Genomic DNA, 26,264 nt, shown 5'->3' with positions numbered 1-26,264 from the left:
TTAATTATTAACAGATTAATGTAATAGGAATGCTAACCTTTTAATTTTATCTTCTTGTTTTCGTGCATGTTGTTTCAGTAAAAGGTTTTCATCATGGAACCGAAGAAAGCGATCCTCCAGCTCCTCGCGAGAGATACGAGACACTGCTTGGCGAGCTCTAGTGTTCTGTGTACCAAATAAATCTGTGTCGAGGATAGATTGAACCACATATCATAAAAACAGGGTTATTACATCGTGTACAATAGGTAGATAATTTAATAAAATGGCTCACTTTAAATATTTCAAAATAAACTACCCTACTTTCTAACTGAAATACTCCTATGAGAGTATGTATTTGTTGGTAGCAGGCAATGATTTCTGTGATAATTAAAATAACACATAATAAATAATCACAGCTGACAAATAACTGTAGTTGTTTACTGTGCGGACAATTAAGCACCATGGGAATGTGCAACAAAATGTCCTGATGGACAATTTGAATATTATTTATTAGAAGAAAGATGCACAAAATGTTAATTGCCATCCAATGATATACTAGAAAGTAAGGTCGTTATTAGCAGTGCATTCCAAGCTGGTTTCATAAATCTTCCAAATTAACTCACTGTAAGTTGCATGTAAAACTCATTACATCTTGTATGATTTAATTTTGAAAATGAGATTAAGAACTATAAGTCAAGAACATAAGTCAAGCTGGTGACACAACACTTTAGTGATCAAAATACTGTCATATCTGGGAGTATTATTAGGAAATATGTGGGGTTACTGTTCATGAGGCTTTCTGTTAAAAGGAAAAGGAGATTTGGGAAGAATCCAGGTAAATAGCAGTAGCCTTTTTAGTACAGGTAGAGGTAAAGTCATTTGGTATAGGGCACTTTCATCTTCCACCAACCATATTACTAACAAAATCCTATCTTTTCCTTAAACTTACTCCTAATGACACCTTTTAACTTATCTCCTAATCTCAACAGCACGTCCTCTGGTGTTTGACATAGAAACTATAGATAAAAGATATCAACAGTCTAAGATCTTTGCATCTTAAATTTTAAAATCCTCTATCACATCTCCCCTCAGCTTCCAAGTTCATCCAATCTTTCCTTATAGCTCATAACTTCTAATCCAGGCAGCATCTTGGTAATGCTCTTCTGGAGTCTCCACATGCTTCCTATAATGGGTGACCAGTATGGCACACAATGCTCCATGTGTGTGATCTGACTGAAGTTTTATACAGCTAATGCTATACTTACACTCAACACCCCTACCAATGAAAATAGCAAAAATGCCTTCTTTACTACTGTATCCACTTGCACAGCTACTTTCGGTGAACTATGGATCTTGACCCCAACATCCCTTTGTATACACAAAGTATACTGCAGATGCTGTGGTCAAATCAAGATGTACAAACAAGCTGGATGAACTCAGCAGGTCGGGCAGTATCCGTTGACTGCTCATTTCAACGGATGCTGCCCGACCTGCTGAGTTCATCCAGCTTGTTTGTACGTCTTGATCCCTCTGTACCTCTGTCCTTTCACTTTCTTGACCAAATGTTTTTATTTTGGAATCCAGAAATCTGAAGTCTGAGACTGCTGGCAACCCTATTTTTAATTGGCTCTTGCTTTTAGATGGGACTATTGCTAAAATGTAACAAAATAAAATTTCATATATCTCTGGTGGCAAGTAGGTGTTTGCATCTTGCTTCTCTCTTACAAATGATTCTTGTGTTTTCATACATGGTGCCCTCTGAGCTTACACAAGCAGTGAGTATTTTTCCCTGTATCTAATTGCACTGGTTCTGGAATAGTCACTGTTGTACACCATTTACTGCTCTTAGTTCTCCTCTCACTTAACTTTTACTCATTTCTATGACTATTCATTTGAACACTAATCATATTACATACCAATTGGCTTCCCAGGCATAACTGCAAAATAACCTTGACTAAACTATTACACTCTGTTCAACTTGGGTTTACTTTCCTCCAAGTTACTACGGTTCTACATAATTGCCCAGATTTGTGGATTTTTCATTCCAATGCCTATGCCCACCAATCTACCTCTGATTCCTTTATGTCTTTTTATATCTGCATTATATAGCCTTGTTGAATTGTCTAACCTTGCTTCATAGCAGACTATATTCTGGAGAGCAAGAACCCAAAATCCTTTATTCTCTCTAATGCTGGGATGCATTGAGATTTTCATTTCAAAAGACTCAACATTTTAACATGTTAACAATGTATTTTCTTCAAAATGCAGAAAATGACATCCAACATTAAGGATCCTCCCCATCCAGGAGATGCCCTCTTCTCATTGCTAACATTAGGGAGGAGGAACAGGATTCTGAAGACATACACCTGATGCTTTAGGAACAGCTTCTTCCCCTTCACCATCACATTTCTGAATAGTTGATGAACACTACTATTTAGCTATTTAGCACTTGTTATTTATATATTTAGTATATTTATTATTGTACCTTAAAGTGCTTTTTATGTATTGCACTGAACTGTTACCACAAAATTACAAATTTCATGATAAAGCTGAGTATTTCCAGCATCTTATGTTGATAATAAACCTGATTCTTATTCTAATAATCTGAATTAACCACAGATGATTGAATACTTTGTAATGATTTAATAAAATGTTATCCTTCTGTGTCAAACTTAATAAAGTACTATATTCATATTTTTATTTCCCTTATTCCCCAGTGGCTGTCCCCCTTAACAATAAGTATTCCTGCTTGAGTTCTGTTGGGAGAGGGAACAGCCTACCTGGGGGAGGCAACAGTGGTCGCGCCTCTGGCACAAAGTCTGGCCCTGTGGCTCAGAAGGGTAGAAAAGAAGAGAATGGCAGCAGTGATAGGGGACTCTATAGTTAGGGGGTCAGACCGGCGTTTCTGTGGATGCAGGAAAGAAATGCGGATGGTAGTTTGCCTCCCAGGTGCCAGGGTCCGGGGACGTTTCGCGTCCATGATATCTTGAAGTGGGAAGGAGAACAGCCAGAGGTTCTGGTGCACATTGTTACCAGAGACATAGGTAGGAAAGGGAAGAGGTCCTGAAAACAGACTACAGGGAGGTAGGAAAGTAGTTGAGAAGCAGGACCTCAAAGGTAGTAATCTTGGGATTACTGCCTGTGCCATGTGACAGTGGAATACAGGAATAGAATGAGGTGGAGGATAAATGTGTGGTTGAGGGATTGGAGCAGGGGCAGGGATTCAGATTTCTGGGTCATTGGGACCTCTTCTGGGGCAGGTGTGACCTGTACAAAAAGCACAGGTTGCACTTGAATCCAAGGGGGGACCAATATCCTGGCGGGAAGATTTGCTAAGGCTATTGGGGAGAGTTTAAACTAGAATTGCTGGGGGTTGGGAACTGAACTGAAGTGACAGAGGAAAGAGAGGTTGTCTCACAAACAGAGAAAGCTTGGAGACACTGTGAAAGGGAGGATAGGCACGTGATTAAGAAGGGACATGCTCAGACCGATGATTTGAGATGCGTTTATTTTAATGCGAGGAGTATTATGAATAAAGCAGATGAGTTAGAGCGTGGATCAGCACTTGGAGCTATGATGTTGTGGTCAGTACAGAGACTTGGATGGTTCAGGGGCAGGAATGGCTACTTCAAGTGCCAGGCTTTAGATGTTTCAGAAAGGACAGGGAGGGAGGCAAAAGAGGTGGGGGCATGGCACTGTTGATCAGAGATAGTGTCATGGCTGCAGAAAAGGAGGAATTCATGGAGGGGATGTCTACAGAGTCTCTATGGGTGGAAGTTAGGAATAGGAAGTAACAGGGACTTTGAGGAGCAGATAGGGAGACAGATTCTGGAAGGGGGTAATAATAACAGGGTTGTTGTGGAGGGAGATTTTAATTTCACAAGTATTGATTGGCATCACCCGAGAGTGAGGGGTTTAGATGGGATAGAGTTTGTTAGGTGTGTTCAGGAAGGTTTCTTGACTCAATATATAGATAAGCCTGCAAGAGGAGGGGATGTACTTGATCTGGCATTGGGTAATGAATCTGGTCAGGTGTCAGGTCTCTCAGTGGGAGAGCATTTTGGAGATAGTGATCATAATTCTATCTCCTTTACTATAGCATTGGAGAGGGATGGGAACAGACAAATCAGGGACACATTTAATTGGAGTAAGGGGAAATATGAGACTATCAGGCAGCAACTTGGGAGCATAAATTGGAAACAGCTGTTCTCAGGGAAACGTACAGAAGAAATGTGGCAAATGTTCAGGGAATAGTTGCATGGGGTTCCGAGTAGGTACGTTCCAATGAGACATGGAAAGGATGGTAGGGTACAAAATCCATGGTATACAAAGGCTGTTGTAAATCTAGTCAAGAAGAAAGGAACAGCTTATGAAAGGTTCAAAAAACTAGGTAATGATAGGAATCTAGAACATTATAAGGCCAGCCAGAAGGTGTTTAAGAATGAAATTAAGAGAGCCAGAAGGGGCCATGAGAAGACCTTGGCAGACAGGATTAAGGAAAACCTTAAGGCATTCTACAAGAATGTGAAGAGCAAGAGGATAAGACATGAAAGAATAGGACTGCCACACTGTCAAGTGTGGCAATGGAAATGTGTGTATGGAACCAGAGGAAATATTGGAGGTACTTAATGAATACTTTGCTTCAGTATCCACTACAGAAAAGGAGCTTGGCAATTGTAGGGATGACTTGGAGTGGACTGAAGAGCTTGGACATGTAGATATTAAGGAAGAGGATGTGCTGGAGCTTTTGGAAAACACCAATTTGGATAAGTCACTGGGACCGGATGGGATGTACCCTAGGCTACTGTGGGAAGCGAGGGAGGAGATTGCTGAGCCTCTGGTATTGATCTTTGCATCATCAATGAGGATGGGAGAGGTTCCGGAGGATTGGAGGGTTGTGGATGCTGTTCACTTATTTAAGAAAAGGAGTAGGGATGGTGCAGGAAATTATAGGCCAGTGAGTCTTACTTCAGTGATTGGTAAGTTGATGGAGAAGATCCTGAGAGGCAGGATTTATGAACATTTGGAGAGGCATTATATGATTAGGAATAGTCAGCATGGCTTTGTCAAAGGCAGGTCATGCCTCACGAGCCTGACTGAATTTTTTGAGTTGTGACTAAACACATTGATTAATGTAGAGCTGTCAATGTAGTGTATATAGATTTTAGCAAGGCATTTGATAAGGTACCCCATGCAAGGCTTATTGAGAAAGTAAGGAGGCATGGGATCCAAGGTGACATTGCTTTGTGGATCCAGAACTGGCTTGCCCTCAAAAGGCAAAGAGTGGTTGTACAGGTCATATTCTGCATGGAGGCCAGTGACCAGTGGTGTGCCTTAGGGATCTGTTCTGGGGCCCCCTACTCTTTGTGATTTTTATAAATGACCTGGATGAGGAAGTGGAGGGATGGGTTAGTAAATTTGCTGATGACACAAAGGTTGGGTGTGCTGTGGATAGTGTGGAGGGCTGTCAGAGGTTACAATGGGACATTGATAGGATGCAAAACTGGACTGAGAAGTGGCAGATGAAGTTCAACCCAGATAAGTGTGAGATGGTTCATTTTAGTTGGTGAAATATGATGGCAGAAAATAGCATTAATGGTTAGACCCTTGGCAGTGTGGAGGTTCAGAGGAACCTTGGGGTCCGAGTCCATAGGACACTCAAAGATGCTACGCAGGTTGACTCTGTAGTTAAGAAAGCATACGGTACATTGGCCTTCATCAATCGTGGGATTGAGTTTAAGAGCAAAGAGGTAATGTTGCAGCTATATAGGACCCTGATCAGATCCCACTTGGCATACAGTGCTCAGATCTGGTTGCCTCACTACAGGAAGGACGTGGAAACCATAGAAAGGGTGCAGAGGAGATTTACAAGGTTGTTGCTTGGATTGGGGAGCATGCCTTATGAGAATAGGTTGAGTGAACTCGGCCTTTGCTCCTTGGAGCGACGGAGGGTGAGAAGTAACCTGATAGAGGTGTACAAGATAATGAGAGGCATTGATCGTGTGGATAGTCAGAGGCTTTTCCCCAGGGCTGAAATGGCTAGCATGAGAGGGCATAGTTTTAAGGTGCTTGGAAGCAGGTACAGAGGAGATGTCATGGTTAAGTTTTTTTTAAACGCAGAGTGGTGAGTGTATGGAATGGGCTGCCAGTGGCGGTGATAGAGGCGGAATCTATACAGTCTTTTAAGAAACTCTTGGAGCTTGGAAAAATAGAGGGCTATGAGTAAAGCCTATGTAGTCCTAAGGTAGGGACATGTTCGGACAGCTTTGTGGGCCAAAGGGCCTGTATTGTGCTGTAAGTTTTCTATGTTTCTATCTACTCACATTTATCAGAATTCACATTCTGGCTGGCAACAAAGTGCATGCATGTGCATACAAAATAATAAGAAAAACTTTGCTTAAACTATATCACAATGATGAACCTCCTCTAAAGATGAACTTCCACTGAGTTTAAAACCCACACTCTTTAGTGCATTTACACGTGATTCACCCTTCGCAGCTGGAGACCTATTTGATAGGTTTCATCTGTTTCTCCACATAATATTGTGGCAACCCACTTTCTGCTCTGGCGAACCGACTCACAAATAGCCAGCGTGCGGGGAGAGACTTTGGTAATGCACTTTTGATGTCATTTCCGCCCGGAGAGGGCGGACGCTAGGGGTTAATTGCCAGCGCCTCGAAGTTTGTATAAACTAGTCTCGAAACGACTTACCGACTGCGTGTCGTTATTTCAGCGCTGTGTGTAGCGCTGAAAACAGCGCTGAAATAACATTATTAGCATTAACTGCCACTGATTATTACATCTGCCACTGTTTATTACAATATTAGCATTAACTGCCACTGATAATTTATGAGAAATAGTTAATACTACAGAACAAAATATCCCTGTAGTGAATGGTCAAGGCTACTATTCTCAAAATGAATTATCCAGAATACAGATACCAATATCCTGACTCTATTGGTCTCCAAAGCAGACTAGTATGAATTAGGATCAAAGGACACAAGAATCACATATGGAATTAGTTTGAGATAATACTAAAACTAGTATTACATTAGTTTTAGAATTATCTTACTGTATTTTCTTAATGCAAAATCTCCCTAACAGAAAAGGGAAGAAAGGAAATGTAAGTTTTATAACAGCAATCAAAATTACTTCTGCTTAAGGTAACAGGATGTTACAGGGACACACAATCATGAAACAAGACTATATCTTTACTTGCATAAGGCAGGTGAAGGGTACAATCAGTACCAGCAAATATTTAATTGTGTCTTTAATCAGTAAACCTTGACCACTTGGATCAATGGTACCATAAATGGACAATATTACGAGGGAAAACTAATGATTGATCAAAGTATGTTCTAGTAATGATTAGCAGGTGCTCCAAACCTTGCACTGTACCAGTTCCAGCCAGGCTCATGCCTACATCCTTCACAGGGAGGTCTCCTGCTGTCTCATCAGCTAGGCCTGACATGGTCTGTGAATGAAAAAGGACAAATTACATTTGAATGTTTCTCATCCCCACCTTGTACCAAACATCATAGGATTTTATCCTTGAACAGAATGATTCATCGTATTGTATGGCTTTTCATTACAGAGATTTCATGTATTGAAACAGAGGTTCGTAAGTAATCAAATTGCATTGAAAATGCTTCACACACACATCTACATACATATACACTTTGTTTAAAAGTTATGAGTTCTAAAACCTTTCATCTGTATCCTAGATAAATTATAAAAGGAAAGCTTACAATTACTTTGTTCTGTGTTATGAAATAACCAAGTCCAGCTTTAAAACCTTTACCACCTGTTCCACATGTGGAGCGCTTCCACTCAATTTTTTTTAAGTATTTGCCAACCCAGGTGTTTCTTTCTTTACAAGATATTTTACCTCATGCTGCACTCTCTGCAAAGTAAAATGTATATATGCTGTGTTGGAGTTCACACACCAATTGAGAATTATAATTAAAACCATGCAATAATACAAATACTGTTTTCATGAAAAAGTAGGTTTCAACATTAACTATGTAGGTTACACTCATAATATTTTTAAAACTGTGCCAGAAAATTTAATAGGAAATCTCTTTAAGTAGTAGCATTACATTAATGGTGCCAATGAATTTTTGTGGCAATCAAACATATTTTCTTGGTGCTAAGTATGTCAATATAGTCAATTAGGATAATTAACTTGGATTGGAACAGAAGGAGATTGAAAAAGCAGTTGTCAGTCTTTTCAAACCTGAAAAGCTGATCAGTCGCCCACAGTGGTCATAGATAATTAAAACAATGCAGGATGAGGAAGGTATTTTAATGCCTTTCACAACTGATTTACGACAAAGCTCTCATTGGATCCAGCCCATGGGATGGCCTCCTGTGGCCTGAAATCACTTGTTATTCCAGCCACCCTGTAAGTTCCATTTCTGTCCTGTTTGGTAACTTGCTATGTTAGCTGCCCAGTCATATGGCTGAAAATACCTGCACAACCCCACATTCTTAAAAGGTGCTGCTTTTGGCAAAATCTGCTAGAAGTACTTGGGCCATATATATGTTCCCAGAGCCATCTTGATGCCAGACCCAGGATCCTTGGGCCAGATACCCAGAACCAGGAACAATTTCAAACCCTATTTCTTGCTTGAACCTGTTTCCAAGTCCATACCAAGTCCCGGATACAGTTGTGCTATACTAGTGAATGGAGGTCTTGACTCTAAATACTACAGTAGCACTAGTTAGCTCAGATTTCCCAAAGACACTAAATGCAATTTCAATCTTTTAAGAGATGGAATAGAAATAACCTACTGTAAGTTTCTCTGAATGATCATTCTTATAAACCACCACACATGTAAAATTAAGGAGCATGCACAGAAAATGCACAGTGTCTTTTGGAGGTGGACAGGGAGGAACTGTAGTTAAGATCTTCACTTTGTACAGTGAGAAACATCTGTCCTCAGAAGATGGAGACAAAAAACAATCCCATTTCCCACTTATTGTTTGGAACCTGTTCTCTCTTACAAGAACATCAGCTCTACCCAATTTTCCTACACTAGGGAAAGCAATCTAAGAACTGCATATCTTTGGGATGTTGTAGGAAAATGGAACAACTGGGGAAAATCACAAGCAGAATAGAAAGAGCATGCAGGCACTCTGTAGACAGGATGGGAGATCAGGATCAACCTCAGCTGTGCTGAGCCAATGTGCTGCTCTAGTTTTAACATAATGTTTGCAAATAAACTGAGTATTGTTCATGCCAATTTATTGTTACTTGTCATCTGTCATTTCTATTGCCTATCGTTCAAAGATAAGCGATTATAGATTTAAGGATTAAGTTTTGGACAAATGTTACAAAGGAGATAGAGCAGTACAGTTCAAATACAGGCTCCTCAGACCATGGTGTTTATGTAGATGCAAGAGACATTTTTAAATAAAATACTTCAAAATAAGAACTCTATCAGCAGAGTATCAATAATCCAGAACACATGGGACTTTGGTGCTGTCAAACAAGCAGATTTTCGTGACAATTCTACACATTTCTATTACTATCTTGACACTCTTTATATTCACCTTTAAGATGTTCATCATCGTCATCATTATGTGGTGTGTGTGTGTGTGTGTGTGTGTGTGTGTGTGTGTGTGTGTGTGTGTGTGTGTGTGTGTGTGTGTGTGTGTGTGTGTGTGTGTGTGCGCGCGTGTGTGTGTGTGAGCGTGTGTGATCATGACCATGATTGATTTTGGTAAATTTTTCTACAAAAGCAGTTTGCCATTGCCTCTTTTGGCAGTGTCTTTATAAGATGGGTGAGCCAAGCCATTGTCAGTGCTCTTCAGAGGTAGTCTGCTTGGCATCAGTGGATGCATAACCAGGACATGATATGCACCAGCTGCTGAGATGACCATCCACCACCAGTTCCTATGGCTTAACATGATCCAAATTGGGGGGCTAAATTGGTGCTACACCTTGTCCAAGGGTGACCTGCTGGCTAGCGAAGGAGCACCTTACACCTTCTTTGGTAGAGATGTATCTCTACCCTGTCACCCATTTAAGATGTTACACAGCAAAATCACAAATTGTAGAGCTCAGTTTGAAGTTGGAGTAAATGACTGAATCTGCTGTTGGGAGTTGCTCTCAGGCATGAAGGAGGACAGAGATGTCAGGAAGTGATGAAGAAGACAGGAGATGGTATTGGGTGATGTGACTTGCATGGAGAAAGACAAATTGTGGGTTTCTGGGAAACAGAAAAATAATTGGTGAATTGAGGTTTGTGGCTTATCATCCAATGATAAAGGCAGTAGGCAGGATTTAAATTAAAGAAGGGAAGAGTTTAAGGTATTGCTGAATGTAGACCTGTTTCTAAGATCAAACCACTTAGATTAACTGAGCATTTGAAAAAAAAGCATTAGGAGATATTGAGATATTAAGAGATGAGGACATTCTTTGTGTTTTGTAAAGATTGTAAGTAATGTGAGAAAGATATAGAGTTAAAGCTGTGGGAGGGAGGAAGGTAACCATTGGAGTGCCTCTGGATGTATCCATGGACTACTAAGTTAAAAATAATTTGGTCAGTGATAAGTTGTGGACTAAATGCTTAAGACTTTTGTGGTGGATTAAGAACAGGTAGCTTATTGGTGTTGCTTAAATTTGATGGAGAAAGGTTGCCAGATAGGAGTCATTTAGGTTATATGAGTTACATGCTTTGAGTCTATGTACTGGCCCCTCTGAGATATTTTCAGTGCCAGATGTTTGGTCATCTGGCAGCTCTGTGTAGGGGTAAAAACTCGAGTTGTAGATGTGCTAGAGAATCTGATTATGGTAATTGTGGAGAAGGCATTAGGCCAAATTGTAGCAGTTGTGGAGGGGAAACAAAGCTCTGTTTATGCAGGGTGTCTTGTATATAGGAAAATTGTTTGGATAGAAATGGATATATCATATGCAGAGGCTCTAAAGAAAGTACAGAAGAACGTGTCAATTGGACCTATTAATATCCAGAATACAGATATATTAAAGTCTATAAAGTACATGATGTTAGAACAAAGGATTCTTTGATTGCTCATAAATTAATATTTATTGTTTTCATGGCAGATGTGGTAAATTGTACAGCACAAACTAAAAGTAGGACAGAAAAATATAAAATTATATTAAAAGTTGAAGAAAAAACATCTAGAGATAAAAGACTTAACTCTTTTAATAATATTCAACTTCAAAGAAAGATCCTTAAACTTTTCTCTTTTTTTCATAATGCAATGCTAGAAGTTTATTAGCTAATGATCAAGGGAGTTTCATGCTCATAGTACTATGTGGGGTTGTAGCAATGTTCCCTCTAATTTGTAATGATCAAAATCTTGTGCTGTGCAACTTTTAACTTTTGCCCAGCGACAACACCAGCATAAATAAGCCAGTTCTAAAATCTGCAGAGAACTCATTGCAAACTCCATGTTCTCAACACTGTCTGTATCAGAAACCAGATAAGAAAATACAATTATATACAATCATGAAATATACTTAGCATGCAAGCAAGGTAGAGGGTGCGCAGTTTAAATTCCTTTGTGTGCTGGTAGTAAAACATGCAAACGCGCGTACACACGCACACCTCAGAGGGAACATTGGATTGTAGTGACACAAATCTGAAAGGGTGGTGATGGAAGACTTTTTGGAAGAAAAGTATTTGGTGCGCTTGAATGATGCTCAGCAGGTGGTGGTAATGCATCTTACATTGGTCTGCTGACTGCCATTAAACATTACTATAAAAAATGAATTACCTAATGAACTAGGCAAGTTGAAAGGGATTGCAAGAATTGAGCCCCAGTGAGTGATAAGGGAGTATAGAAATGAGGCTTCTTTACGTTAAAGGGAGCGCGGAAATCAAAGCTCCAGTGTGTTGAAGGGTGTGCAGAAAGTATGACTCTGGTAAATGGGGAGTGTGAGGAGCTAGGATCCTGGTGAATGGAAAAGGAATGTGAGAACTGGGAATCAGGTGAACAGAGAGGGCACATGGGAGCTGGAACCCAGGTGTATAGAAAGGCAAGTGTGCGGCCCAGGCGTGTAGAAAGGGAAGTGTGGAAATTGAGTTGGTGAGTGGAAATGAAACATGGAAACCAGGAACTGAAGGCGAGTGCAGAAACCAAGAATACACCTGAAAGAGGGGGGGGGGGGATGGGAAATGGGCCCAGGTAAGTGGAAAGGGAACATGGTAAACATTACACAGTGAGCCAGATACTAAACCAGCAGGATTACCAATCAGTGGATTGTAGCCTAAGATTGTTTTACCATATACCGTAAGTACTTATTTTTTTTACAATACAGAAGCAGGTTAATCTGCCCATTGAGTCATACCAGCTCCTTCAAAATAAATCCTTCAGCCCTATTTCCCCCTCCATTTTTTCCCTGTACTCCTGCCCCACATTTTCTCACATGCCCATCAACTCCCCTGCAGTTCCACTACCAGTTGCCTACATGAAAGGGGAATCTACCGTGGCCAATTAAACTAGCAGCATGTCTTTCTGATGTGAGGGTGGGGAACTGGAACACCCAGCAGAAACCTTTGATGCCATAGTAAGAATATGTAAGATCCATTCAGACAGTACCCATAATCAGGATTGAATTGAGATCCTGAAGCTGAGTGGAAGTGTCATTAACTGCTGTGCCACTAAGTAACCTGAGGGAAGTAAAACCCCTAGGACTTTGGAGAAAGAGGGGAATAGAACAGATGGAATTGCCTCTCTAACAATCAGCATTGACCAGATAGTCTCTTCTGCGCTTTATAAGAACAGAGGGGAAATGAAAAAATTATCTTGCACTTAGTTAGGTGTTACTTTCTGGAATTAACTGTGTAGGAGCCATGCATCTGTTCTCTATTTGCATTGTATTCTGTGTTGCACGTTTATTATATTTATTATGGTAACTAGTCACATAAGGGGTGTGGTAAAAGTGAAGGGAGTTGCGTCTCCATGCTTTGCTCTTTACAGTTTGTAGTAGCTCGGGACCGAAAGTGGTGTCTCTTTTGCTGACCATTCAATAACGCTCAATTATGCTGAGTTTACACCTGGGTACGTTTAAGTTTCATTATGTCAAGACAGTATGTTTGCTCATTGCTAATAAAGGATTGAATAAAGGATTTGACTTTGGGAGCAATCACTACAGGAGTAAGGGTACGTCATGCAAGTTTAACAAATTTGTAGGGTTGCAGGCAGCGGCAATTGTTTTAGTTTGGTTTGGAGGCCACACATTGTGTGACAGAGGATGGTGAATATCCATTTAAAGGTAACTTTCAAATAGAAATTGAACATACACTTGAAGAGAATAAATGTGTGGAACGATGAGAAAAGAACGGCACTAAGGATGAACAGCTTATTCAGAACACCTGCAGAGTCACAATGGACTGAATACCCTGAATGGATACATCACAATTCTAGCTTACAGAAGGATTTTTGGATATTTGGGAGGCTGATAACTGCATTGCAATTTAGAGTTTTGTTTTAAAGCTTATGCTAAATTATATTTAGTAAAGACAGGTGCCACTTTTTAACCAAAGAAACTCATCTTGCATGTTAATAGATCATGTCTAAAGATCCCTGCTATAGAATGAGTGCATGGTCAAGAAAACAGTCACTTTTATTTACTTGTTTTAATGTAGATAAACACACCATGACACCCAAAGTGACAGGAATAAATAATGAAAGCTGCAAGCATTGAAAGGGGAGTAAAGATGTCTAGAGTTGGGTAAAGATTTGGGTTTTGATAAATCCTTGAAAGAGGCCCTGCTTCAAATAGAGGTAAGAAAATAGCACTGAGAGGCTTGAATCAGCTGCCATCAAAAAACTGGGTGTACAGACTACAGTATCAGTGTGAGCAATAAATACCCTAATTATTGGTGTTGATATATCAGAGAATCTATTCTGGAAGAACACATGAGTGACATCACAAAGAAGGCACAAAGGTGCCTCTACTTCCTTAGAGGCTTGTGTAGATGCAACATATCACAAAAAACTTAGACAAACTTTAATAGTGTATGCTTACTGGTTGTATCAGGATTTGGTATGAAAACACTAATGCTTAGAAATGGAAAAGAGTACAGAAAGTGGTGGATACAGCCCTGTCCATTACAGGCAAAACCCCACCCCACAATTGAGTATATTTACATAGAGCACTGCCACAAGAAGGCAGCATCAACCATCAAAGAAACCCACCATCCAGACTGTGCTTTTTTCATGCTACTACCATCAGTCATAAGGTACAGAAATCTTCGGTTTTCTACAACTATCCAGCTCCTGAATTGATGTGGATAACTTAATGGACCACTACTTCAAACTGATTTTACAGCCTACACTCATTTTCACAAGCTCTTTATAATTTATGTTCTCAGTATTATTTTTGTTTGCTGAGTTTGTCATCTTTTGTAGATTGGTTACTTGTCAGTCTTAGTTTATGTAACATTTTATTGTATTTCTTTTTTTTGGTAAATGCCTGCAAATAAATGAATCTCAAAGTAGAATATGGGAACATATGCATACTTTGGAAATTACTTTTAAATTTGTTTCTGTAGGTGAGAAGTCTTAAAGGAGATTGTATTGAGGTTTTAGTTGGTAAAAAAATTGATAAGAGATTATGAATACAGTTTAAATTATTTTGGTTTGAATTAAACAGAAAAAATGAATTCCAGTGTAATCCCTGGAAGAAATTGACTGCTCACAAGGAAAAATATAAATTTTCAATTTTTGATGTATTGGTTAATTTAACATTTGAAATAGAGTTTTATCTAATTACAATTTAAAGAACTTCCACAAATTACCAGAACAAGTATTTAATTAGTTTATGCATATTCAATCAAATCTGAAGTAATCATTTTCTCACTGATTTGCTGTTCAAGTTAGATTTATGAATTAGCTATTTGTACAATTATGTAGCACAATGAACATAAATTGTCTTTAATGTTGCATTCACATGAACTGCATTTTAGTTCAAGGTAAATATAAGTATCATAAAGTTGAAAGTGGATTTAGCTTTTGTGCACCAATGTCAAATACACATTTGTAATTTAAATCCCCAAAATAGTTATCAAACTGATTTATGGAAAGAAAATCCACCAGCCATTTTGAATATATAACCAGTAAACTGTAGGGCACTCTACAATCCTTCAACTAAAAGTGTTTAGATTGCATGACCTACTTCAATACAAGCTGTAAGCAGTAAAACTGTATGGCTAAATCTGGCAACCAGAGTACAGTACATTTGATCTGCAGATTCAAAAAATATAGTCCAATAAAACTCCCTACAGAACTTTCTAATGTTATTTCCCTTGACTAAATTATCTTGATTGGTAAACATTTAAGCTATTAACAATTATGTGAGAGTTGTACAGTTAGTTCTTCTTTTAGCAGATTCTTGGCAACGTTATCATGGTGACTAATGATAATTATCATTCCAACATAGCGACACTAACAAAATTTTATCTGATAAGTAAATTCTGAAAAGTCTGCTAAATTATAATGCCTGTTGGTTGTTGACTTCTCAGTCTAACCCTGGACCTTGAAAGTAGTCTTTGGTTCCCAGTGAATTTACTATTAGATTTATTAACATGCTGTAGTTGCAAAGTTTTCAGCAGGTACTGTAAGTGATCTACTAGTAGTAAAGCATGAGAACCTCAAGTAACTTCAAATGGTTTGGAAACTTCAAATAACCTCAAATGGTTAGGAACTTGGCTACAATCAGATTTCAGGCATTGATCATGGGAAAGCCTTCTAGGTTAACAACTTGGTCATTGTGTGTCCTTTATGTAAATGGGTCATGGTTTCCTGTTGGAATTTAAATTGATTTTATCTAAAGCACAACCTTTGAAGATATTATTTTTGAAATATGTTGAATTGAATAAAATATATTTTATCTTTCTTTAAATTCTGCATGTGTATATCAGATCAACTTGTATCCAACTTAGCTCATTTGCCCTTGTCCTTTCCAGCTGAAGAATGTGGCAACAATTATTCAAGATTTATAGATGATCATTACCAATAAAAGAAAGACTGTGAGTTTGATGAATGTGAATAGTAGTGGAGAGTCAATGGAATATAAATTTACCCTTAATGCTTATATAAGTGTACTGTAAGGTAGCAGCTGGACATTGTAATTCACTTCTGAAATTCAGTCTAATTGACTAATATGGAACCAAACTTCAGAAATGAAGTCCCACGTACAACCTCTGCTATTTGAACATTTCACCCTGGTGACTGACTACAAATTTCTATGACAATCATATAAAAATGTAAAAGAAACGCTAGAAAAGGAGTATTTAGAGCACGTACACAGTATATTTTAACTTTCAAAAAATCAATACATACTGCATATCATGCAGTGTAAGAGATTTTAAATAGGGAATTGGTAGCTTTTGTTATGGAGTGTAGTTGTTGTAAATTGAGTAGTTTCCTATTTGTTTTGTACATTTGGTCCACCCTGTGGGAGGTGTAGGAAAGACTGAGAAAAGTGTTAGCCAATGTCACAGCTTTGTTTGACACCGGTCTTCACTAAAATTGGCTCTGCTGTATATCTATTGGTTTGTATCATGGCTTGCATGCCCTCTTGGAGCTTACATTGGCTAGAGATGAATTTCTGTGAGCAGTAAAATTTGAGGGAAGTTCAACAGCTCTTCTGATTGATGGTCAAAGATTTTATTAAGAATGAAAAAGGCCAAGAAAAATGGCTGATGCTATTTCTTGTGTTTTTCTTGAGAGTTGTCGAGTAGTGATAATCACGTCCATTGTCTCTTTAAATGAACAGAATCCACATTGTGATTTAGGGAGCAGCTCTGCTGCTTCCAGAAGGGGGTCTGAAGAGCCCTGATTGTGACAGACAGCCAGGGATGTCCTTTGCAGTTATCCAGTCTGATTTGTCTCAATTGGTCATGACTTTAGCATCATTGAGATCCCCCTGGACTATACAATACTTCCAAGATGTGGATGACAGACTTGCAGATTTGTGAATGTAGCTCTCCACCGATGAAATGATTCTGATAAACTGTCATTTCTTGGTTGCGATATGGCATTTTGAGATCTTGTCATTCAGCAGTGGGGATGAGATTGCCCAAGTAAGTTATTGTGGAATGGAGTCAATGGCATTCAGATTAAGGTCAGAGATAGCTGACAAGGTGGTCTTTGAAGTATTCCTTCCAGTCAGCATTGTCTAATTCTGTCCCTGATGAGTTCATCCCGTTCTTGGTTCTCAATGAGGTAGGGTGTTTGGGGAATATATGGTTTTTATAAGGCTGAAGAACCCATGTTAGTGAACTGCTGAATCTCCTTCACTTTCTCCAGCCAACATGATCTGCGTTTTCCAGGACTGGTTGCAAGTCTTTATTTTTAAGGAGTTGGTTGTGGTGCAGGTTAGCAATTGGGGTGGGTGTTAATGTTCAGCAGGGCAGACATTTGCCTTGTGCTTGTTTCGTGTGGGGCCCATTATCTTGCATGAATCAGTGAGCAAGTCAATGATAACATAGATCTTGAATTAGGAGATGCCTGCATACCATGCTGGATAACTGAGTGACCTTGGTTCAGGACTGAAGTCGACCGAAACGGAAAATTTTTCCAGTGCTCCTGTAGGGAATGTGGGAAGTCAAGTGTAGTTTTATGATTAGGAAGAGTAAGAAGAGACTTAAAGTGATGACACTGTGCTAAAAATATTGACACAAGTCTTCACTGAAATTGGAAATTTTGTTTATTATTGCACCATGTATTAAGGTACTGTGAAAAGCTTTGATTTACATGCTATCCATACAGATCATTTCATCACATCAGTACATCAAGATAATACAAGGAAAACAACAATAGAATGCAGAGTATAGTTCAGGTTGAGTACCCCTCGCCTGAAAATCCTGAAATCTCCGTAAACTGAAGTTTTTTTGAGTGCTGACATGACACCACAAATGGAAAATTCCACAAGGCACTGGGAAGCTTCCCAGGCAATGCACAGGTCTCTGTGCACCACAGCCGGTTCTTAAAAGTAACTTCACAAATGTAATGAACAGAAATTAAAGAAAAAAAAACACTGCATAAAGTGAGTAAGAAGATCTCAATTGTGTATTGAAAGAGTGGATTTGTCAGTGTGGAGTGAACATATGTCACATGCTGATAATGAACCAAACAAAGATCTATCATGATAAACTAAAAATTGAAGATAATTGTAAATATTCAGCAGGCTGGTTGCAGAAATTTAAGAAAAGGCATGGCATTACAGTTTTAAATATTTGTGGTGAGAAAGTGTCTGCTGATCATGAAGCAACAGAGAAATTCAATGACGAGTTTCCCAAGATAGTTACTGATGAAAACCTAATACCAGAACAAGTCTATAATGCTGATTTCTTTTTAGGTTTTGTGTAAGGTATAAAAACAAAATAAAATACAAATACAGTGTATTGTAACCTTTTAATCTAAATGTGGCGTTGTAGGTGGAGACTGAAAACCTGCTGTTGTTTGTTGTTGTTCATCAGTTAATGAAGGTATTCTCCCGATGCTGTTGTGCTGCTTTTGTTGCTCTACACACATTATATTTTCATTATATTGATATATAATAACTTTTACTGTGAATACATGCAGTATGTATGATGAATGAATGTAAGACAAAAACTACTTACCAGTAGCACATAACTTCAATGTCTGTAATGATGGAAATGCTGATCTATTTCATTATATATTCAAAAATAAAAAAATCCAACATACAAGCAAGCATAAGTGATAAGGAGTACTGTACCTGTATGATAGATTCGGTAAAAGTATTGCGGTGCAGATAAACAATAAAGTGCAAGGCCACGATGACGTGAATTGTGAAGCCAAGAACTTGTTGTTCTGCATCATGGCTTGCATGCCATCTTGAAGCTAATATTAGATAGAGATGAATTTCTGTGGGTCTTCAAACTGCAGGAAAGGTGCTTCAATCAATGGATTCAAATGTGTTGATTAGAATCATGGCTTAGCATTAGGTAGCAGATCAGGAATGGGAAAATGTTTCTGAAGACAACCACATTTGAGAGGATTTCTCTATGGTTCCCCTTGGTTGAGGGAGTCAAATGTTTTAAGGAATCAGGGAAGGGCCAGAAATGGTGGTTTCTTCTGTTTTTTTGTATTTTTCTTGGGAGTTTCAAGGAAAATGATTCAAGGAGGAGCTATTTGATTACAGAGAGAAAGCAGCTGTCTCTGACATTGTGAATTTTTGTTAGCAGATCCATTCCAAATTTTCAAACAACAGTAAGGATTTGCCATATTTTACTTGCACATGGTGACATGGAAGTTGTACTTTATTTTTTGTGTATTTTTAAATCTGTCTCAGCATGAGCAAATTGCTGACAAAATTGGTGTTTATTATCTTTTCCTGATTATCTCTGAACTTATGAAATAATTAACAATCAACAACATCAAAGGTGCCTGGATCTATTTACGTGCTACAAAGGGCAAGAATGACAGATTAGAGTGGCATTGTGGTGCAGCTAGTAGAACCACTCCCTCACAGATCTGGCAACTGGGCTAGGATTAGGGTTCAGATTTAACATGCTGTCAGAGTGGAGTTTGCACATTCTCCCTGTCACTGCCTGTATTTCCTCCCATGTCCCAAAACACAAGTGGGTTACAAGGTTAATTGGCCACTATATAAAATGTAATGTTTATTTTGACATTTTTAACATTGTGGTAGGATTATCCATGTGGGTCCCAAACTTCATATTTGGAATAAAAGCTGCACAATATTCAGCTTCAGTGATTCTTCTATCAATACAAGGCCAAAATGATGATAATTGTTCCTGTGCAATGCCCTTTAATTCTGTATATTGGACAGGCATAAAATTGATGGGGTCTGGTTTGTTGTCAAGATCAGCCCCACTCATGAATCAGAAAAGCAGACACCTGATTGACCAGGAGATGCTTCTGATTACTTGACCTGCTTAGGAAATAAGTATTCAGAAACCTAAAGGGTATCAAAAAATACCTAAATAAATAAGACATAAGATTTTTAAAGTCATCAAATGTTTTAAAGTTTTCTTTTAATTGATAACCCAAGGGAATTTTTCTCCCTAAGATTAACAAGCCATTTAAAATCTGCTGCTTGAACCTCTTGTATTGATTGGTTTCCCCCTGCTACCATGCAGTGGAGGCATGATACAAAATCTTTTGGTAGCTAATCCAAGTGTCCTCATTCCCATTGCACAGCAGGCTGATTACAATATTTGTATCCAGCCTTAAGAAAGGTCACCATACATTGATGATGATAACTTCATGATTTCTGTATTTGAACAAACATATGCATAATTCCCAAAGATTTGTGGATTATTAACTTTGATCAACGGTAGACGTCTCATTACGTTTACTGTGAAATTCAGGCCACTAAAGGTGAAGGACAAAAATATAAAACCAATATTTTTTTCTCTTTATATGCATATATTCTGGTTATAAATCACTGTTTATAAGTATGCATTTAAGTTTCTGTTTGAAAAGTAGTTTTATAGGCAATGTGAAGAAGTTTTCATAAAATAAAAATAAGATGTTGTGGCGACTCATTTCCTAGCGTATCCGAACCGACTCACAATTAGATAGCCTACGGGGGTTTGCGAGCACAGAGCTTTGGAGCCTCTTCGCCATGGGGGGCCGGTTGACAGAGGCTTAAAAGTGAGGCTGAAGTTTTCGAATAAAGTTTTTTTCCTTCGACTGCAGTTACCGACTCCGTGTCGTAATTTTAGTGCTGCGTGTAGCACACCGCTACAATTGGTGACCCCGACGGTCCAAACGATTTTTGGACCAGAAATGACCGACGCCGCCTCTGTTCATGCGGTTTCGTTGAAACTGCCAGGTTTCTGGACACAGCGCCCGGACCTATGGTTCCAGCAAGCCGAAGCCCAATTCCACGTTCGCCAGATCACCTCAGAAGACACCCGCTACTACTACGTGGTGAGCTCCCTCGACCAGGACACAGCAGCCCAGGTCACGGAGTTCGTACAGTCGCCTCCGGCAGACGGCAAGTACACGGAATTTAAAGCCCTGCTCCTCAGGACTTTCGGACTCTCACGGCGCGAGCGGGCTGCCCGTTTACTGCACCTGGATGGCTTGGGCGACAGACCTCCATCGGCTTTAATGAATGAGATGTTGTCTCTGGCCGACGGGCACACCGGCCTCATGTTTGAGCAGGCATTCCTGGAGCAGCTGCCCGAGGACATAAGCCTGCTGCTGTCCGACGCGGATTTCAGTGACCCCCGGAAGGTGGCAGCCCTGGCGGACTTGCTGTGGAACGCCAAAAAGGTGAGCGGGGCGTCCATCGCACAGATCTCCCAGCCACGCTCCCAGCTGCAAACCAGTCCAGGCCCGGCCGCAGAGCCCGCCAACCCCCGGCCCAATGAACACTGGTGCTTCTACCACCAGCGGTGGGGTGCAGAAGCCCGCCGTTGTCGCCCGCCCTGCAAGTTCCCGGGAAACGCCAGGGCCAGCCGCCGCTGATGGCTACGGCGGCTGGCCATCGGGATAGCCTCCTGTATGTGTGGGATAGAAGGTCGGGACGCCGGTTTTTGGTCGATACTGGGGCTGAGATCAGCGTTTTACCTCCGACGAGTTACGACACCCGCAGTAGGGCACGGGGTCCCCCCCTGAGGGCCGTGAATGGCAGCACCGTAAGGACCTATGGCACCCGTCAGGTGCAGCTACAGTTCAGCTCCAGCCGGTTCACGTGGGACTTCACACTGGCCGCCGTAGCCCAACCGCTTCTGGGTGCGGATTTTTTGCGGGCTCACAGCCTGCTGGTCGACCTGCCCAGGAAGAGACTGGTACACGCCGAGACCTTTCAGACGTTCTCCCTGGGTGCAGCCCAGTTGCCGGCCCCTCACCTCGGCTCCATCACGCTGTCCGACAACGACTTCACCAGGGTCCTGGCGGAGTTCCCATCGGTTCTGGCACCGCAGTTCACAGCGGCCATGCCCAGGCACGGCGTACAGCACCACATCCCGACCCAGGGACCACCCCTCCATGCCCGTGCTCGGCGGCTTCCCCCGGACAAGCTCCGACTGGCGAAGGAGGAGTTCCAGAGGATGGAGGAATTGGGGATCATCCGGCAGTCCGACAGCCCATGGGCTTCCCCCCTGCACATGGTGCCCAAAGCGACGGGGGGCTGGAGACCGTGCGGCGACTACCGCAGGCTGAACGAGGCTACCACACCGGACCGCTACCCTGTGCCGCACATTCAGGACTTTGCGGCAAACCTGCACGGCGCACGGATCTTCTCCAAGGTAGATCTCGTCCGGGGATACCATCAAATCCCGATGCATCCTGACGACGTCCCCAAAACGGCTCTCATCACCCCATTCGGCCTTTTCGAGTTCCTCCGCATGCCGTTCGGCACAGACGTTCCAGCGGTTAATGGACGCGGTGGGCCGGGACCTGGACTTCGCGTTCATCTATTTGGATGACATCCTCATAGCCAGCGGCAGTCGTCAGGAGCATCTGTCCCACCTCTGTCAACTCTGCGCCCGACTGAGTGAGTACGGTCTTACAATCAACCCTGCCAAATGCCAGTTCGGACTCGATACCATTGACTTCCTGGGCCACAGAATTACTAAAGACGGGGCAACCCCTCTGCCCGCTAAGGTAGATGCGGTCCGCCACTTCCCCCGACCCACCACGATCAAAGGCCTTCAGGAATTCGTAGGTATGGTCAATTTCTACCGCCGTTTCCTCCCTTCAGCTGCCCGGATCATGCGCCCCCTGTTCGCCCTGATGTCGGGTCCGAGCAAGGACATTACCTGGGACGAGGAGTCCGCCGCCGCTTTCGTTCAAACGAAGGAAGCTTTGGCGAATGCCGCATTGCTAGTACATCCCAGAATGGACGCCCCTACCACCCTCACAGTGGACGCATCCAACACGGCAGTCGGTGGGGTACTGGAGCAACTCATCGCAGGTCGCTGGCAACCCCTGGCGTTTTTCAGCAAACACCTGCGGCCACCCGAGCTCAAGTACAGTGCTTTCGACTGGGAACTGTTGGCGCTCTACCTGGCAATCCGGCATTTCAGGTACTTCCTAGAAGGTCGGCCCTTCACCGCGTTCACGGACCACAAACCGCTTACCTTTGCGTTTACGAAAGCATCCGACCCCTGGTCATCCCGCCAGCAACGCCACCTGTCCTACATCTCTGAATACACGACGGATGTCCGGCACGTCTCGGGTAAGGACAATGTCGTGGCGGATGCGCTCTCTCGCCCTACCGTTCATGCCTTTTCCCAAGGGGTAGACTTTGAGGCGCTGGCAGAGGCACAGCAGGCAGATGAGGAGATTCCGAGTTACAGAACCGCAGTCTCCGGTCTTCAGCTCCAGGACCTCCCCGTGGGCCCGGGTGAGAGGACCCTACTCTGTGACGTCGCCACCGGCCAGCCCCGTCCGGTCGTCCCGACAGCATGGCGACGCCGCGTTTTCGACTCCATTCATAACTTGGCGCATCCCTCCATCCGGACAACTGTCCGGATGGTTTCCAGCAGGTTCGTTTGGCACGGACTCCGCAAACAGGTCGGTGAATGGGCCAGAACGTGCATGCACTGCCAGACGGCCAAGGTGCAGCGGCACACCAAAGCCCCACCGCAGCAGTTCCATCCCGCCCACCGGCGTTTCGACCACATTCATGTGGATGTCGTGGGCCCCCTGCCAGTGTCGCGCGGAGCGCGTTACCTCCTGACTATCGTGGACCGGTTCACAAGATGGCCAGAGGCGGTCCCGCTCACCGACACCACCTCCGAATCTTGCGCCCGAGCCCTGATCGCCACCTGGATATCTCGCTTTGGTGTACCAGCCCACATTACCTCCGACAGAGGCGCCCAGTTCACCTCCAGCCTGTGGTCAGCTATGGCCAGCCTTTTGGGGACTCAGCTGCACCACACAACTGCCTACCACCCACAGTCGAACGGGCTAGTGGAGCGTTTCCACCGTCACCTGAAGTCGGCCCTCATGGCCCGCCTGCGAGGAGCCAACTGGGCGGACGAGCTTCCCTGGGTCCTACTCGGCATCCGCACAGCGCCCAAGGACGACCTGCACGCCTCGTCGGCCGAGTTGGTACACGGCGCGCCCCTGGTCGTCCCTGGGGAGTTCCTACCAGCCCCAAGGGGGCAAGAGGAAGAACCTGCAGCAGTCCTGGGCAGACTTCGCGAGAAGCTCAGTAACCTGGCCCCCATACCCACTTCACAGCATGGGCGGCACCCGACCTGCGTACCCAAAGACCTACAGAACTGTAAGTTTGTGTTTGTACGAAGGGGCGGGCATCGGCCACCGCTGCAGCGGCCATACGAGGGGCCGTTTATGGTGCTCCGGAACAACGGGTCCACGTTCGTGCTGGACATTGGGGGGAAGGAGGAGGTTTTCACGGTGGACCGCCTCAAGCCGGCTCATGTGGACCTGGCGCAACCGGCCGAGTTTCCGGCGCCTCGGCGCAGAGGCCGACCTCCCAAGCAGGTTCTGGCCCAGACTGTGGACATTGGGGGGTGTATCGCCGGTTCTGGGGGGGGGGGGGGTTATGTGGCGACTCATTTCCTAGCGTATCCGAACCGACTCACAATTAGATAGCCTACGGGGGTTTGCGAGCACAGAGCTTTGGAGCCTCTTCGCCATGGGGGGCCGGTTGACAGAGGCTTAAAAGTGAGGCTGAAGTTTTTGAATAAAGTTTTTTTCCTTCGACTGCAGTTACTGACTCCGTGTCGTAATTTTAGCGCTGCGTGTAGCACACCGCTACAATGTCATCTCCCAATGCACCATACTTCAAAGAAATGAAATATAAGGTCATATTGTGGTTGACACAGAAATCTGTATTGGTAAAATTATGAACCATTTGGGAATTTATTCACAAGCTCTAGGTGCTCACAAGTTCTTGAGCTTGGAATAATCACAACATTGTGTTTTTTAGAATAAAAACATTTAGAAGAGAAAAATGAAATAAGGAAACAAAAACCTTAGGGCCTCCTAACAATGTTTAACAATCAATGAAATACTTCTGTAGTAGCTATTTTAATATAAAGGAAACATGACAGAAAACTTGCATATATCAAGATACAATAATCTTCAGATAAGAACAAAAGAACATAAGAAATAGGAGCAGGAGTAGTCTATCTGGCCCGTCGAGCCTGCTCCACCATTCAATAAGATCATGGCTGATCTGACCATTGACTAATCTCCACCTACCTGCCTTTTCCCCATAACCCTTAATTCCTCTACTATACAAAAATCTATCCAACCTTGTCTTAAATAGATTTACTGAGGTAGCCTTCACTGCTTCATTGGGCAGAGAATTCCACAGATTCACCACTCTTTGGGAAAGCAGTTCCTCCTCATCTCCACCCTTAATTTACTCCCCCAAATCTTGAGGCTATGTCCCCCCTAGTTCTAATCTCACTTATTAGTAGAAACAACTTTTCTGCCTTTATCTTATCTATCCCTTTCATAATTTTATATGTTTCGATACAATCGCCTCTCATCCTTCTGAATTTCAATACTAACAGTCCCAGGCAATTCAATCTCTCCTCATAGCCTAACCCCCTTATCTTTGGAATCAACCTGATAAACCTCCTCTGCACGACCTCCAAAACCAGTATATCCTTCCTCAAGTAAGGAGACCAGGATTGCATGTAGTTCTCCAGTTGTGACCTCACCAGTACCCTATACATTGGCAGCATAACCTCCTTGCTCTTAAATCCAATCCCTCTAGCAATGGCCAACATTCTATTTGCCTTCTTGATAGTCTGCTGCACCTGCAAAACAACTTTTTGTGATTCACGTACAAGCACTCCCAGGTCTTCTGCATAGCAGCATGCTGCAACCTGTTATCATCTAAATAATAATCTCATCTTCAATTTTTCCTTCCAGAGTGGATGACCTCGCATTAACCAACATTGTACTCCATCTGCCAGATCCTTGTCCACTCACGTAGCCTATTTATATCTCTCTGCAGGCTCTCCGTATCCTCTGCACAATTTGCTTTTCCACTCAATATAGTATCATCAGCAAATTTAGATACATTACACTTGGTCCCCTCTTCCAGATCGCTAATGTATATCGTGAGCAGTTGCAGGATCAGCACCAACCCCTGCTTCAAACCGCTCACCACTGATTCCCAATCAGAGAAACACCCACGTATCCCAACTCTCTGCTTTCTATTGGTTAACCAATCTTCTATCCATGTTAATACATCACCGTCAACTCTATGCATTCTTATCTTATGTCTTTTAAGTGGCACCTCATTGAATACCTTCTGGAAATCCAAGTAAATAATGTCCATCTGTTCTGCTCTATCCACTGTGCTCATTATATCCTCA

General features: G+C 42.2%; 1 protein-coding gene across 5 annotated transcripts in view; it reads right to left on the bottom strand.

The window, feature by feature from the left end:
- The window catches only part of rpgrip1l (RPGRIP1 like), a 190,493-nt gene that overhangs the window by 154,199 nt on the left and 10,030 nt on the right, over positions 1-26,264 (bottom strand). For all 5 annotated transcript variants that reach the window (XM_059992825.1, XM_059992827.1, XM_059992826.1 and 2 more), the window contains exons 2-3: positions 7,366-7,453; positions 38-182 (exon numbers count right to left, since the gene is read on the bottom strand). In XM_059992825.1, the coding sequence (XP_059848808.1) occupies positions 38-182; positions 7,366-7,450 (230 nt within the window). In that variant the 5' untranslated portion in view covers positions 7,451-7,453. The remainder of the gene's footprint in view (positions 1-37; positions 183-7,365; positions 7,454-26,264) is intronic.

This window comes from Hypanus sabinus, chromosome 17 (assembly GCF_030144855.1).
Source record: "Hypanus sabinus isolate sHypSab1 chromosome 17, sHypSab1.hap1, whole genome shotgun sequence".
Classification (NCBI taxonomy): domain Eukaryota; kingdom Metazoa; phylum Chordata; class Chondrichthyes; order Myliobatiformes; family Dasyatidae; genus Hypanus; species Hypanus sabinus.
Note: the sequence above shows the minus strand (reverse complement) of the source record. Positions and strands in the feature narration are given on the sequence as shown.